Source organism: Castor canadensis, chromosome 4 (assembly GCF_047511655.1).
Source record: "Castor canadensis chromosome 4, mCasCan1.hap1v2, whole genome shotgun sequence".
Taxonomy (NCBI): Eukaryota; Metazoa; Chordata; class Mammalia; order Rodentia; family Castoridae; genus Castor; species Castor canadensis.
The window spans coordinates 152,552,642-152,569,778 of record NC_133389.1 but is presented as its reverse complement, the minus strand read 5'-3'; the positions used below and the strand labels follow the sequence as shown (position 1 = coordinate 152,569,778).

Here is a 17,137-nt window from a genome sequence, read left to right as displayed (position 1 = left end):
ATATTAGAGAGAACATGTACTATTTTAGTGAAAAACACCTAACATACAATACTGGCAATAACAATTTCTGAAGACTTCATAAGATAAAAAAATACAATTACTGTTGTCATTAATATGATCTTTAATAAATGGAATAACGCACCATTTTACAGCAAGCCTTTTTAAACCTAAAGAACTGTCTTAGAATCTCCTCCAATGTCTCTGTCTCAATACAATCTTTTTATTTAGGTTTATATATATATATATATATATATCAAAGCATTTACTTACACTTATTCATAGAAAACTCTTTAGTGGCTTAATGTCAGCTTTCATAGTGGCATCCATAGATAATACAGCAGAAAAGTGATTTGCTTTATTTCATACTCACACTGATCCATCAAACACAACTTACACAGCATAGCAAGGTCTTGGACGGCTTATACAAAAGCAAAATAACTGAAAGTAGTTATTCATAAATTCATATGATAGTCTATCTGTAATGTAAGAGCAAAACACACCAACAAAATATACCCGTTAACAAGAAAGAGGGTTCTGAGGAAGTGTCAGTATTTTTCAACCTTTCTTTTTCCAGAAAAGCATTCTCAGAAATGAGTACTCTGTAGCTTATGTTTCTCCTGTCCATTCAGAAAAAAGCGTGGCAGCTACACATCTCCATGTTTCACTACAACACCTTAAGAGTTAGTGTATTTTACAATTAGCCATGTGTCTTCATCTGAAAAGTTATCAACAGAAAACTAAGAATGATTCCAGCTTACACAAACACTTACACAATATAATCTCTACGGAAATGAAATGACAAGGCATACAGAATTTGCTTAAATAAATAAATGTAGCCAGAAAAAAAAAAAGCCACAGAAATCAAGCAATTCAGTGTTAAATCGGAACCTATCTTTTAATGGCATCTTTTAGTCACTTAGTTTTGTTACTGTTAAGCTTCTTTAAAAATTTGTTTCTTTCACACACTTCTGAGGATTGGTAACAAGGTGAGGAGCTTGAGACAAAAGACTGATTACACATAACTGCACTGCTGGGATTTAAATACACAGCATACTGACTGAGAGCTTATGTCTGATTCTAAGAAAAAATGTTTGCTCTGGTGTGATAGGTAAGCTACCACAGACATCTTCTCAAAGCCATCCAAGCTATTACAAAAGCTATATGTGTATTAGTTAATTTTAGAAGAAAGTTCTATAATGTTAAATTATATCTCAAGAAAATCTTCTCAGAAGAATCACTTTCTTAAGTCGTTAAAAAAAGAAAAAACAAAATGAAATACTTCGTCCCATGACAAATAGTCATTTAACCAAACAACTGAGAGGTTTTAAGCCGGTGCTTCAACTCTAAGGCTTAAATTTGCTGTAACATGTACTCAATTAGTTGAGTCATTCTTTCTATTCAGAAATTATAGAACAGGGCAAGTTTTTCATGATTAATGAACTCAGACATTATATCTGTGCTAATTAAATCAGTTAATGAGATGATACATTAAGTGACTTGTACAAGAAACACTTAAATATTCAACTGAATCTTACTGCTTGTTTGCTACCCAATGAACTTTCTCAGTGTACAAAAGGATGAAAGGGACCCTGAGTTTTTAAGTAATATTATGTCTATAAAGGATTCTAAAACATAAAGATGATTTTGAAGTTTAAAAACACAAACAAAATGGGAAAAAAAGTTTCATCTTTTAAAATTGAAAAAAAAAGGTTGTGATTTCAAATATAGTAATTTTCTTAAAAATTCAGTAACAAACTGGACACCCTAGTGAAGTAATTTAGTTCTAAAAGATTCTTCTCTGTGACCCAGATTTTAATGTGAGTTTCAATTAGGTTTTAAAAATGAATGTGTGTGTTCACAATGTTTATTAGTAACATTACAAACATCACAGTAATAACAAAATTGAATCTTTTAAAGACACAATAAATTTATTTTGGGCATAATCTTAATACAACATAAATTTCATAAGTATTTACTTTCAAATGTATCTGCCATAAGATAAAATTTTAATTCTTTCTTTATATGCAGACACCTAACTTTAATTGCTTAAAAGTTAAATGAAAATTGCTATCGTCCAGTCTATGTTGCAAAACAATGATAAGTACTTCAAAAGTGGTCTACAAAAATGTTCATAACACCCAATTTTTATAGGGTTTACTTTTGAAAGTTAATCTTGCATTTAGTGTTTAACAATATTTGACACCAAGAAATATGTTAAACATTGTTGTAGCTCAATCATAACACTAAGCTTGCTGCAATGTAGAGGTTAAACATTTTAATGATGAAATGATACACAATTATGTATGCATGGCTTTTTAGTTATAACTAATGAAAATATAAAATCATAAAACTCCACAATAGAAAATGTTAGATAATATAAAAATTAAGTGCTGATTTGCTGGTGCTATGATGGTTGAATCCAATGTCAAATGGTAACATCCTAACTCAATTCTACCAACTACTAAACTATTTATTACTTAATTGGAGCCGTTAACTTGAATATAACATAGAATATAGTTTTATGTGCTCTTAAATATAAATAAAGTCATTAAAATAGTATTGAGGAGAAAAAGCTAAAGAATCTGAAGCAATTTTGTCAGATGAACTGAGATTTAGGTGTGAATGAGAAGCTGAAAGCATGCTAGATGGTCACAATGTTGAGAAGGATGAAGAACTGTTCTTTTTCCTACTGGGTAAGAGAAATAGATTTAAAATTAAATAAGAGGGCTACAGAAGAGATATGAAAAAAACTTTCCTGACATATAAGACTGCAAGTCAGATAGCAGAGGGATAGAGTAAGTCAGACATAAACTAAGAGGGGATTTAAGGAGCATAGTTCCTGTAGGGTACCCTGTGATTTCCTCTTTTCATGTATGTTAATCCAGAAACTTGTAGAAAAGCTGCCTTTGTATAGCTCCAACAGTGATTTGCCAGATTTAATTAATCAATGAGAATAGTGAGGAGGGGATCATGTAAGGTAGTTTGGGGCAAAGTTTGCATAGTTCACAATCTAAATTTAAAATGCAACTTTATCTGCTGAAAAAAAAAAAAAAACCCACTGCCAGTTGAGGGTATGAATATTGAGAAACATCCAGTCTGCAAGAGACTCTTGGGATATATGTGGTAGTGTTACACAATTTCTAGGATGACCTGTCTACATAATTAACTAATGTGAGTACAGATTCTAATTTTTAAGGAGTTACCTGGGAAGATAAGGCAGTATGTAATCTGTGAATCATTAAGTGATAACATGGACATGACTGGTAGTAAATTCAACATAAATTTATAAAATACAGTATAGAAATATAATGTAATGTCAAGGACTAGGAGTTAACAACCTCCAATGAAATATTCATGTCCATAAATATGAAAAAAAGAAATAAAAAGTTTATTGAAGTAGTTTTCCATTTTGAATGACTTTGAAGGGAGAAATTCAGAGACTAGAAAGTTCAGTATCATAGCTGTGGCCTACCAAGTATTCCATTTTGGCTTTAGAAACCAAACTTGAAAATATTTTAAGTAAAAAATTTGCCAAATTTTGTGATAATTCCCGCTGAAACTTGAGTGTTCCTTTCTCTCTAATTATTTTCACATTCAGACACAACATAAATTTTCTGGAACAAATAGATGCATGTGAGGAAGTGGTGCTAAGCTGTTTTATAAAAAGGGCATTACTGTTGTATCCTTCCTATATCCCACTCAATTGATCCTCTGAATAATAAGTTTTCTAACATCACTAAAAGGAAAAATTTTGAAGAGGGAGTCAAGGATTGTGGAGACTGAAATTCTATGCTAAATTACTTTTTCTAAATCTAGTATGAAATTAGTTTAGAAAAAAAGTCTCTGTTCACCTTGCTACCACTTTCACTTTCCTCTTAAAATTTACTTTTAGTTCTGCAATATAAGAGTGTTAGGAGTCAGGTGAAGTGACTTTAAGATTCATGATGGCAGATGTAGACTAAATTTAGTCTTGAATTGGTTAATCGTTTCTTACGCAATAATGAACACAGGCACATCTATGCATCTTACGTCTGGATAACTACTGAACTTAGTAAGGTATCTGGTTTGGCTTATATTCAAACCACAATTGTGCTGGACTATAATGACCAAATCTCATAAAATGTCAGTACATTACATACCCCGTTATACAGCACGTAGGCAATGTGGTGTGGATGAAGAGACGAAAAGGCAGACCCAGGCTAAGGTCTCAGCTTTGTCTATTACTCTATATGAACCTTGGGCCAATTACTTAATTCTCTTAAATTTTGTTTCCTCATCTAAAAAAGTAGAAGTATTAATTATAATACTCATATGGTTGCTGTGATACAAAAATACCCCAGCATTCAATATGTGCTTTCTTATAACTTCCTATAATAACAGTGCTTTTTTTCAATTATGCATTTAGAAAAAGGTTTCAGGATTTATATTTAAATTATTTTGGTCTAAACATAATTCAAATCAAGTTCTTTCAGGGACTTAATTCTGGTATACAATATAGGATTTTGTTAAGAAACCTAATATTAGATTCTGATTACCTATTATAATGCTTTTAAGGTTATATTACTGTCCAGTGAAATGTGTTTAATATTTTTAAATTGAATGGTCTTTTATTCAAAAGGTTCCAAATTCTTTTCTACATGCAAAATTTTGTGACAGTAAAGTTCTGTGAAATATCAGCCTTAAGAAATATTTATTATCAGATGAACAAAATAATTAAATAATTTAAGTCATTTAAAATGAGTTCGCTTACTTTGCATGTTATAGATTTTTTTAAGTCTCATGGATAATTTAAAATTAAAATTATCTACACTTTTTACCTTTCCAACTTTTTCAAGAATCTACTAAAAAAATAAAAACAGGGAAATTATTTGTTTTAAATATGTTTGCATGAAATGGGAAAGAACAGAGTTCTTTTAATCTGTAATATTAATTTGTTAAAAGATTTTTGTTATCAAACATTAAGACTGTTGGAAAATTTACAACGGACTGGCCCAAATACAAAGTATGTCAGAATGTAGTATAATTCTTCCTCTGACAGGAAAAATCATTTAGCTCTCAGATGGTCACTTAGTTCCAATGTTTCCAATTGGAGATGGAATATATTTTGATTCAAAAAGTTGTTCCAAAAATGTTTGTTTGGAAAAAAAATCCTGAAATTATATTTGAAAGACATTTAAAGACAAGAGAAATAAGTGAAAATTTATTGGGAAAGATACAAATCATTTATTACCTCCATTAAAGATAATGAGTATATGAAAAAAATTATATGCCAACAGGCTGAAAAGGGTCTGAATCAAGAGAAGAGCCAGTGAAGCATAAAGGTAGAAATCCTGGAACTAGTAAAAATCTTAATTCTAAGAATTGACAACCATGTTCAGCGATTCAGCGGGATACATAGTAAGTGTTATAATTGCTAATTCATAAAATCACAGCACACAGCAAATAAGAGAAGGTTTCTGCAAGTAGGTCACAAATATTTTGGACAGCAAATTTACAATTTTAGGCTATTTTTAGCGAAATGATGAAAACAGAGGAGTATGAATGAGGAAATATTGTTTAGGAGATAAGAACATAAATCAGGAATTTGGGTATTTGTGTTTTCCTCTTAACTTTCTGTCTTCTAGAAAATCGTACAACTTAATTAGATGAGGTCTAGCAAGTACTATGAGAATCTGAAAAAAAAAATCATTGTTTATAAATTAAAAGAAAATGATTTGCTCAGAAAAAAAAATCCCTTGTTTGACAGAAAGTGCTTTGTTAAAAAATGCAGAGGTTGTTGTTTTAGAGATTATTAGTAATGAAAAGAAGTAAAAGATGTCAAGGACATGTTGTCACTAAAAGACTTACTCTAATACAATATAAATAATAAATGCTATTCACATATCAAAGAGCACATGAAAAACTGGCAAAAGAAGAAATTATGAAAACAGGATTAGTGAAGAAATAGTTGTAAAAAAGCTAAGTGTAGCAGTCATTTTTCCTTCCGCAGGGTCTTGGCGTGCCAGTTGAATGATTTTTCCTCACAGTGTTTTAGGTCATGGGAAGAGGAATCATTTTCAGATAATATCAGTAGGCTTTGCGGGGGAATAGATTAGAAGATACTACAGGCGCAAAGCTATGAATTGCTTTTGAAATATCTATAAACACGAAATGTAACTTTGAGTAAAAGATGGCCTATTCGGAGAATGAAGGTTACAGTACTATATAGTCTTAACCATGTACTTACTTAAAAATTCCATTTAAGTTTGGCTCCATAAGTTTTCAGATAAAAATGTATTTCTTAAATAAATGAATATGGAACATGTACATAGAAAAATAAAATAAAATGGAAAAGGCTAATATTTGATTTCTTATATTTTGTTCTATGCTCTCTTATGAACTTTAAAACCAGAACCAAATATGCTTATTAAAATGCCTGGAAGGAAACATTTAGGATTTGGAAGGTTAAAAGAAATGGCATTTCATAATAGGTTTTGGTAGTTCCTTTTTCAGAGCCCTTGAGAAAATGTTTCTGCATTCTCCACAGGGAGAGAGAAAGCAAGAAATCAGGTAGCTGCTTTCTCCTATGCAAAATCCACTGTCATAAAACTGACTACAAAAAGTATAAGAGATGGGAGAGGAAAATGCTCATGTTATGGAAGAATGTGTGCCCTGCTAGGAAGAGCTTATTTGTGGCATGTAGACTATTGCACATTCAAACAAAACAGAAGAGAAAAGAATGTCCAACAGATAGATGTCAACAACATATCAACATATAAACTAGCTTGTGCCCAGAAATAAAACATGAATACCAGACACCACTGCAGTCAAACCTGTCTTAATTTGCTTGTTTTAATGACCTTTAGAAAATGGTCCAAACTGATTATCAGCAACATATTGTTTTTGCTTTTTTTCTTAAAAAAATATTTTGAGACCACTTTTGATACACACACATATAATTTGTGGTCATAACAGACAAATATAACTTTAGCGAGACTAAACAAAAGTGCAAAACTTAAAAAACAAAATAAAAAATATGGAAGCATAAGCTAAATTTTTCTGCATAGCTGAAATCTATTTAAAGCAAGTCCTTGTTGCAGGGGTGAGAAGGGGTACTGACAGGAGGATAAAGCAGTTTTTTAAAATGTCTTCTGCATGTTTAAATGATGCAAAAAATAATTTTACTCCTTAAGCTTGAAAACATTTCACAGACAATTCATCCCAATATCTTTAGACACCATAGTTGTGGCAGTGCCTCCTTCTGCAAGGTAAACAGCGGTGCTGGATTTGGAATGGACCGCCCTGTCACCACCATTGTTGTTGACCTCACAGTCCAGTGGCTCAGTGGAGATGACCCAGGTGGAGGGGCGCCACCGCTTAAGAGAATATGGAGTTTTCACACGTTTCTTGATCTTTTCACCTGATCCTGATTTGCCATCTTGTGTTGACTCACCTACTGAAAAGTATAGGAAATGAAATATACATAAAGAAAATGTTAATAAGTAAAGGGCTCTGGTTAAATTTCAAGAACAGGTCAAACCAATATCTACAGAAGGAACTAATATACATTTCTTGAAATCTACCATCACAGGCAATGTTTTCCCAGGCAGAGCTTAACCATCTCATTTTTGAGGTTCTTTTTTTTAACGGGCTGAAGTTTTATAACTGATTGAATTATATACTACAGGGCAAGAAAGAAACTATAGAAAAAATACAAGCAAGAACAGAGAAAATCCAAAGTTCTTAGCTGTATTCTCAAATTCTTTGGTTTTGGTAGAGATCTCAACTTGGTAAAAGTATACTTAAACCATTCTCACTCAGTGCTCAAAGTAGGCTGGGTTTAGTGGTGCATGCCTGCATTCTTAGCACTTGGAAGACTGAGGCAGGAGGATTATGAGTTTGAGGGCAGTCTGGGCTACATAGCAAGTTTTAGTATCAAACAAAGCAAAACAACAAATGCTCAAAGTGGACCAAATTTTAAAGGTATCTAAAATCTAATATTTTTCAGAGGAATGACAGAAATGACTAGAGTACAATTTTTTCTAATAATTCCCTGTTCCTATTCCTGACAAGATGTTTTATTAATACGGAGCAATAGGGTGTGTCAACTGGTTTATAATACAAGTCACTCAAGCAAAGGGGTACATTCCTTCCCCCGCTCCAGCAGTGGAACTGGAACCCAGGGCCTTGATGTAGCTTTACTACTGAGTTACATCCCCAGTCAAAGGGCTAGATTTTAGTGTTTGCATCCTCTTTTCAGCCTATTTTGTAGTCTGTGACAACCGTAACATGACTTTCCATTCCCCTTCCATAAGTGCTGTCAGTCTAAGAGAAGCTGTTTGCATAATGATGGCTGTTACAGATTTTAGTGAGCTCATCTGTTGTGTTGTAATTCTTTTAGGGCAAGAAACCAAGCATCAACTTAAATTATGTTAAGCTGCCATGAGGCCCACAGCACAATATCATTAAGTATATAAGAAACTCAACACATAACTTGAAAAAGATGACACTAAGAAACTCAAAATAACCTTACAGTGTTTTTTAAAAATGACTTTTCTGAAATTTCTCCGGACTTTTAAGATTTATTACTGTCAAAATCTAAATATAGATATAACAGACATTAATAAACATAACAAAATGTTACAAAAGTTATACTGGCACAATATACTTGGTGCTCTTAAGCTGATATTTACTGAATGTCATCTGTTCATAGCAAGTATGTGCATTGCATTTTAAAGTATCCACACAGATAGCGCATACTAAAATGCACTGAAAGCGACAGAGAAAGAGTAAGTCATAGAGGAGGTTAATCTGATTAAAGCAAGATATATACATGTCTGAAATACCCTATTGAACAACTGATATATACTTAGAAAAAAAGGAAGGTAAACCAGGTCCTGTGCAGGGGTGGGTACCAGTGGGGGGGGGGAAGGAAGGAGGGTGAATATGGCAGATATATTTTGAATACATGTATGAAATTGTTCTAAGAAGAACAATTGTTCTAAGAAGGAGGGAGGGAGGATAAGGGAGAATGATGGAGAGGGCTGGATCTAATTAAGATATTTTGTAAGACATTTATAAATATTACCAATGAAACCCCCCCAAACAACTAATATATGCTAATAAAAAATAAAAAATTGGTAATTTTTCTGATTATTAAGACATTGACTTCTAATTATAAATGACAAAAAGTTTCTTTCTTTATAATAGTCTACTTACTTTTGAGATGACTTATCTTATTTTTAAAGGCAGTAAAGGTAAGCAATCATTAGTTGAAACACAATCTAATTCTACAGTTACTTAAATGGCCCCAAAGGACACACACGAGTGATTACATGATCCTTCCACTTACTCTGTATACTGCTGCCATCCAGAATATTTGTGGCTGAAAGATCCAGAGAATTGGGTCTCTGTGCTCTTCTGGGCTTTGATGGCCCAGGATCTGCTACTGTGCTTGAAACACCCTGTGTAACATCTTGTTCTGAACATGGATTGCTGTTGTTGTTATTGGAATTAGTTCGGCCACCTTCTAGTGGCCGTTCCCTCCTGTCCACTAGACGATCTAGAACACCTTCATCATGGACAGCTTGCTGCTCTCGTCTCAGTAAAGGTTCATGTTCATCAGGACTGGAATTAATATTTAGCCGGGTGTCCTCACCAATAAACTGATTCTGCAGCATTTCTTGGGCCCTGTGTCCTGCTATGCTGGCTGTCTGGCCAGAAGGTACTGCCCCACTGACATACTGGGTTGAGGCAGGATGGGAGTTAACACTGTGGTTTCTACCTGCCACACCATTCATAGTGACCGTCACTACATGAGGTTCTGCTGCATTGATTGTATTCATCTTGGCAACTCCAGTTTCTACTTGTTTCAAGTTTGATTTGTGCTTGCTGCCAAATTTTAGTCGGGGCTCTTTTGTTGAATTTTTGGTGTTCAAAGGCAAACTAGTAGGTCTCTTAGGAAGGTTCTGTTGCTTGGGGAGAGGATAGATCTGAACAGGCGGAACATCAGGAATTAAACATGCTTGGCCATTTGCAGCCTGTGTGAAGTCCTGCTGTCCAGTCACTTCTACTGCAAGCTTTATGAGTGGGTAAAGCAAGCTAGAACTGGTACTGCTCAGTGGGTCTGGTCCACTGAACTGTTTAAGAGAATGCTCCATGAGATTCTCATCAGAGCTTTCCTTGAGGTTCTTATCAACTTCTTTTGGGTCTAATTTGTTGGTCTCCAGGTCTTCTTCTGTCAGCTGTAAGCAGACAGGGGTTGGCCCGATTGACTGTGCAACATTTGTGGCATGCAGATTTGTTTCGTCTGGGTATGGCATCTCAGATATAGTGGTCATGCCAGTACTTGGAGTGAGGCCAGTAGTGTTTGTGGTGGTGGTGTTGGTGGACAGGCTGGTGACACTTGTTTCAGGACTTGGGATTCGAGCTTGTGCTTGTTGCCGTTCATAATTAATTGAGTTTCGGTTCTTTTCCCCTATAGTCAAAGGTGTACTGGACATTGAATGCTCAGAGGAAATATTCTTTACGATGCTGTCGGTGTGATGGATAGAATCTTCAATGTAGGAAGAAGAAGAATAATCTGGATAAGGGCCAATTTTTGGCACACGCCTATTATGTGACAGATTGCTTAAAGAAAGGAAAGAAATGATGTTGAGAATCACATTTATGACAAGTTGTCTTACCAAGTATAAAAACACTGATTTGAATTCTGAGCTGCTTCTCAATATACTCTTAAAAAGACTTTAGATATTACTTGAAAATTCTAATCAAGTGTTAATAACGTACTAAATGTAAATTTTATATTAAGTCTACTGAAAATATATATGGATCCAGAAATGATTTTTTAAAAAGCAGTATTGGGGTATGAACTCAGGACCTTGTGTCTGCTAGGCAGATGGTCTACCGCTTGAGCCATGTCTCCCAACCTTTTTTTAGCTTTAGTTATTTTTCAGATAAATTCTCAGGTTTTTGCCTGGGACTGGCCTCAGACTACAATCCTACCTACGCCTTCCATGTAGCTGGGATCACAGGCACATGCCACCACACTCAGCTTACTTGCTGAGATGGGGTTTTCACTGACTTTTTGCCCAGGCTGGTCTTGGGCATGATTCTTAGGATCTGTGTCCCCTGAGGAGCTGGGATTATAGCCATGAACTACCATGCCCAGCTTTGCTATATATTATGTTCCAATGGCCAAGTGGTAAAAAAAAAAAAATAACCTTTTAGGTTGTTCCAAAATACCTCTATTAAGAAGCACAGTCCAGCAACAGGACTTTCTGGGGTAGCTTGACTAATTATCAGTGAAAGTCCTATAGTCTAGGATATAAGATAGAATGTGACAATCAGATGAAGGATCAAAATTCAAAACTTTTCTCCAGTTATCAAGGATGTACTATGTTTACAATTATTTAAAGTCTTACTGAAACAATCCAGATAAAAATACTGGAAACACTGATAGATAAAAGCATTACAGGAGAAAAGCAACAGCTGAAGAAGAGGTGCTGTAAGTAAGACTGGTGGAGTTATGAGGAGATTGATAGGAAGGCAAGGAAAAGGCTGTTATGTGGCCATAAGAAAAGGAAGCTAAGAAGGTGTGGAGGTCAAGATTCAGTAGCATGAAACTCAGGTTCAAAATGACATGGAATGAGCTATCCCTGAGGGAAAACCATCAGGAGATGAAAAGAAACATACAAGAAGAGCTGAATAACATAGGAGGCAAAAAGTGGCCAAAACAGGCCAAAACCTAATCCTAGTTATTCAGGAGGTGAAGAATGGGAGGATCATGGTTCGAAGGCAGCCTGGGCAAAAAGTTTGTGAGACCCCACCTCAACCAATAGCTGGTGCGGATGTATGTGCTTGCCACCTCAGCTATGCGGGAGACTGAGCTCAGGAGGATCATGGTTCCAGGCCTGCCTGGGTAAAAGTTCATGAGACCCCATCTCAACAGAAAAAGATGGGCATGGTAGCTCACACCTGTCATCCCAGCTACTGTGGGAAGCATAAATAGGAAGATTATGATCAATGCCTGCTTGGACATAAAATACAACTCTATTTCAAAAAATAACCAGAGGAAAAACAGCTGGAAGCATGGCTCAACAAGTAGAGCATGTGCCTAGCAAGCATGAAGCCCTGAGTTCAAACCCAGTACTGTGGAAAAAAAAAAAAAAAAAAAAAAGAAGAAGATAGAAGGTTGGGGGATCAACAGGGTTTCTCCTTACCATTCAGGAGAAGTTCAAAAGCATTTAAAGTAAAAATTTTAGTTAACCCCCTGCCTCACAGACCCTTCACCCTAGAAATGGGATTGAACCCAGGGCCTTGAGCCATGTGCACCTGAGCCATGCCCCTAGTCCTTCTGTTTGTATTTTGTTTTTCAGACAGGGTCTTACTAACTTTGGAATGGCCTCAAATTCATGGTTCTCTTGCCTCTACCTCCTAAGTAGCTGGGATTATAGATGTGCATTACCACGCCCAGTTTTTAGCTGACTATTAAGAGAGGTATAAATAGCATATTAGAAGTCATGGTAAACAGAAAATGAAGAAAAATGTGAACAAAAGAGTTTCCTCCAATTGTTGTAAAGTGAGAAAATTTATATTTAAAATTGTTAGTGTCTACCTTCCTTGACTTGTTGATGTAAAGGTATAAGAGTTTATAGCTGAAGGTAATTCAAAGCCAGGCATAGTGTCTCATGCCTGTAATCCCAACATTTGGAAAGCTGAGATAGGAGGGTTACGAGTTCAAGGCCAGTCTGGGCTACACAGTGAGTTTAAGGCCAGTCTGGATTACATAGTGATAACCTATCTCAAATTTGAAAAAAAGCAAAATAGTACTGCAAATAGTTCATTATAAAATTGTTCTTAAAAAAGGAAAATAATACAAAATAACAAAGAAAATGACTCAAGAATGAGGTATATATTTAATCTCAATTTTCTCTGATAACCCTCTCTGGGATGTCTTTCTGAAATTGCTAAACATGTATCACCTAAAGTGACAAATTTGAAGAAGGCTTTTAATCCCTGATCATGGAACAGAGAAATACAAATGACTCAGTTCAAAAGTTCCAAGTTACAGGAATTTTTTTAAAAGCCTTTTTATTCACACCCCAAATTATATTTCTCACAAAGGATATGTCTCATAAAACGATGTTGAAGTGGAATGGAAAGATCTTTTGAACTGCTCTAATGCAATCGTTTTAGTAGTGTATTCTATAAGAAAGAGCACCAAATGGGAGGCCTGAAAAGGCCAGTGAGGCAACAGTCAGGTTCATAGGCAAGTTCATAGTTACACTAACTTAAAAGAAAGGCAGGGGAGGAAGGAATAATAACAGCAAAGGATATTTAAGATTTCTGTAACTATGGGAATATTTTACCTATATTATTCCAGGGAAGTTGAGCACTAATAAAGAGTAATCTCTTTTACTGTATTTTTAGATACAAAGAATACAGATTCCATCTTGCATTCATACCAAATAAATATTTTCAATAGAAGAAATGGAATATTGAAAAAATTTGTTGCTATACATCATGAGGCCAGTTTAATGGTTTTCATTTCCTGTTCTTTGTTTGGTGTCAGTTTCTAATACTGACGATAGATGCCAGACTCTTCAGGGTCTTACCGCTCATTCTGCATAGCAGTAGACATTGGATTGACTGTTGGGCTCACAGATTTGTTTCTTTCCCATATCATCATAAGCTCAGCCATCCTCTCCTCAGCACACTGTGCAGTAAGCCGAGCCTCTGCATCCTGGTCCCAACAGTCTTCGATTGTCTCCTTGAGTGACCTCACTGCCTGTAATACAAAGTCCACGTTAAACAGTGTGTCTTTCAAAATTGTGTTGAGCCAGGTGTGGTGGCTCATGCATGTAATCCTTACTACTCAGAAGGTGGAGATTAGGACCATCACCGTTCAACGCTAGCAGCTCAGGCAAAAAGTAGAGAGACCCCATCTCAATCGATAAAAAGCTGGGCATAATGGTGGACACCTGTTATCCCAGATATGTGGAAAGTATCAAATAGGAGGACTGTGTCCAGGTCTGCCTGGTAATAAAAGAAAGACTGTACTTGGAAAAAAAAAGTAACAAAAGCCAAAAGGGCTGGGGCATTGCAAAAGTGGTCAAGAGCCTGCCTAGCAAGTGCAAGGCCCTGAGTTCAAACCCCAGTACCACACACACATAAAAAAAAAAAAGTATTGCATTTATGGCTCTTACTATTATTTTTAAAATTTATTTTGTAGCACTTGGGTTTGAACTGAGGGCTTTGTGCTTGTTGGGCAGGCCCTCTAGTTCTTGAGCATACCTCCAGCTCCAGCTTTTTTAGTTTTACAACAAGATAACAGACAAATCAGGTTTTCTGAATCAGTATTTTACAAAGCTGTAATAAAATACTTTATAAAAGTAATTCTCAAAAAGTGAGCTTTTTGAGGGGTTCTCAAAAGCTAAGGAGCAAGTAAGCAAGCCTAAACTACTTAACTTCTTAAAGAATCATCAATAAGACTATGCAAGTGTAGTAAGTAGCAGATGTTTCCTCAAGACCATAAGTTTATGTCACTGTTGTGGATTCATAGCCCTATTATTTTAATCAATAGTCACTAATTTCACTTCAAAAACAAGTTTTGAGCTTGATGGGATTTTGCACTTAGATATCTTCTATCTCTAGGTAAGCCTTTTCTCTTTCTTCCTAGTCAAATGTGCCTTAAATTTAAAATAGTCTCATTCTGTAGTAATCCTATAGATCTGGAATAAACAATAATCTTTCTTCAGGGAAAGCTGGCTTTAACTTCCTTTTAGAAAACAAACTTTTGGATACTTTGGAGGACTGTCATTAAGAATTCCTTCCAACTTGTTTTTAGACTTGTTTTTTTTGTTAAACTTCAAGCTTTTCTTCTGCTCTGATATTTACACTTCCCATACCTATAAAACACTTACTTTAAAAAAGATGGTTGTACCACTCTGGAGGCTACTTAAAAAGCTAGACATTGATCTACCATTTGATCCAGCAATACCCAGTATTGCTGGATCCAGTATATCTTGGGGATATACCCAAAAGACTGTGACACAGGTTACTCCAGAGGCACCTGCACACCCATGTTTATTGCGGCACTATTCACAATAGCCAAGTTATGGAAACAGCCAAGATGCCCCACCACTGACGAATGGATTAAGAAAATGTGGTATCTATACACAATGGAATTTTATGCAGCCATGAAGAAGAACGAAATGTTATCATTTGCTGGTAAATGGATGGAAATGGAGAACATCATTCTGAGTGAGGTTAGCCTGGCCCAAAAGACCAAAAATCGTATGTTCTCCCTCATATGTGGACATTAGATCAAGGGCAAACACAACAATGGGATTGGACTTTGAGCACATGATAAAAGCGAGAGCACACAAGGGAGGGGTGAGGATAGGTAAGACACCTAAAAAACTAGCTAGCATTTGTTGCCCTTAACGCAGAGAAACTAAAGCAGATACCTTAAAAGCAACTGAGGCCAATAGGAAAAGGGGACCAGGAACTAGAGAAAAGGTTAGATCAAAAAGAATTAACCTAGCTGGGGACGTGGCTCAAGTGTTAGAGTGCCTGCCTAGCAAGCACGAGGCTCTGAGTTCAAACCCTAGTATCACCAAAAAAAAAAAAAAAAGAATTAACCTAGAAGGTAACACACACGCACAGGAAATCAATGTGAGTCAATGCCCTGTATAGCTGTCCTTATCTCAACCAGCAAAAACCCTTGTTCCTTCCCATTATTGCTTATACTCTCTCTACAACAAAATTAGAAATAAGGGCAAAATAGTTTCTGCTGGGTACTGAGGGGTTGGGGGGGAGAGGGAGGGGGCGGAGTGGGTGGTAAGGGAGGGGGTGGGGGCAGGGAGGAGAAATGACCCAAGCCTTGTATGCACATATGAATAATAAAATTAAAAAAAAAAAAGATGGTTGTAGGCTAGAACTGCCAGATTTAGCGATGGAAATACACGATATCAACTTGAAACTTGAACTTTAGATAAATGAGAATTTTTTTGTGTATATATACACACATATATATGTATATGTATATGCTATAATATATTATGCTATATATATATTAAATATACATATATTTAATCTGGGTACATGCAGTATTTAATCAGTTATTTTATCTGAGAAGACTTTCGGCTAGAATTCTTATTAGCAATCTTGGTGACATTTTTTAATGTTTTGTAATAATTTGTGTTTTGCAGCAAATAATTTTGAACCTTGAATCTGAAAGAAATGTAATTATGTTCTTTCTGGGAATGTGCTCACTGGGAATGGTCTACTGTGTACAATAAGGATTTTGAAAAGATCCCTTGGGTTGGCAGCAGTGGAGAACGGAGGCAGTGGTGCTGCCTCTTCTCGCCTTAATTGTTGAGTGCTCATCTTCCTCTCAGTCTACTTCATAACAACATTGTCTGATTTAGAAGGTGATTACATTAATGCTACATGATGCTCAAAATTAAACAAGTGGGAAATTCCAGAACTGACTGTCACTGTATTAATGCCTATTTCACTTCACTCACTGGTTCACATTCCTTCTCAATTTACCTATTCCCAATCAGAATATGTATAGGTGCATATGGTACCAAGTTGTTACATGGGAAAATTTGATTCAACGGAAATACAAAATCAAGGGCAGCTGAAGTCACACATGAAAGTCACACATGATTAAGCACAGCAATATATATCTTTGCTGTATTTTTACCATTATAAAGTATTTTGGGGAAAAAAAAGATCTCTTATATACCAGGGAACTTAGAGAGCTAGGTACATGCACTGGGCAGGATGTACTTAGAAAAGACCCTGGACTGCCATAAACTTGCATAACCAGGTGACCTTTAAGTTCAGTGCTAGCAGGAAGTGAAGGCCTTGGCAGAACTGTAGGTGTCTTGGATAAGCATTAAAGGAAGATCCTATCACAGAGCCAATCTACAAAGATCTGGAGAATATTTTCTTTTTAATTCTTTTTTGTCATCATGGTATTCAAAATATCCAGTTTTAAATACAAATTTACAAAGCATGCAAAGAAACAAGAAAGTATGGTTCATTCACAGGAAAAGAATTAACAGAAACTGTCTAAGTACAGACATTGGAGTTACCAAAGACTTGAAGTGAAATATCTTAAATATGGTCAAAGAACTAAAGGAAA

The 17,137-nt window shown here is 35.5% G+C and overlaps 1 protein-coding gene and 1 long non-coding RNA gene across 4 annotated transcripts in view; one reads left to right on the top strand and one right to left on the bottom strand.

Moving 5' to 3' along the window:
- The window catches only part of LOC141422620 (uncharacterized), a 69,754-nt gene that overhangs the window by 26,535 nt on the left and 26,082 nt on the right, over positions 1-17,137 (top strand). The gene's annotated exons all lie outside the window — the stretch shown is intronic.
- Positions 104-17,137, bottom strand: part of Bmpr2 (bone morphogenetic protein receptor type 2) — a 211,875-nt gene continuing 194,841 nt past the window's right edge. For 2 of the 3 annotated variants that reach the window (XM_074071437.1, XM_020159702.2), the window contains exons 11-13: positions 13,596-13,768; positions 9,332-10,608; positions 104-7,435 (exon numbers count right to left, since the gene is read on the bottom strand). In XM_074071437.1, coding sequence (XP_073927538.1) covers positions 7,185-7,435; positions 9,332-10,608; positions 13,596-13,768 — 1,701 coding nt within the window. In that variant the 3' untranslated portion in view covers positions 104-7,184. The remainder of the gene's footprint in view (positions 7,436-9,331; positions 10,609-13,595; positions 13,769-17,137) is intronic. The other variant, XM_074071439.1, reaches the window with a different exon arrangement.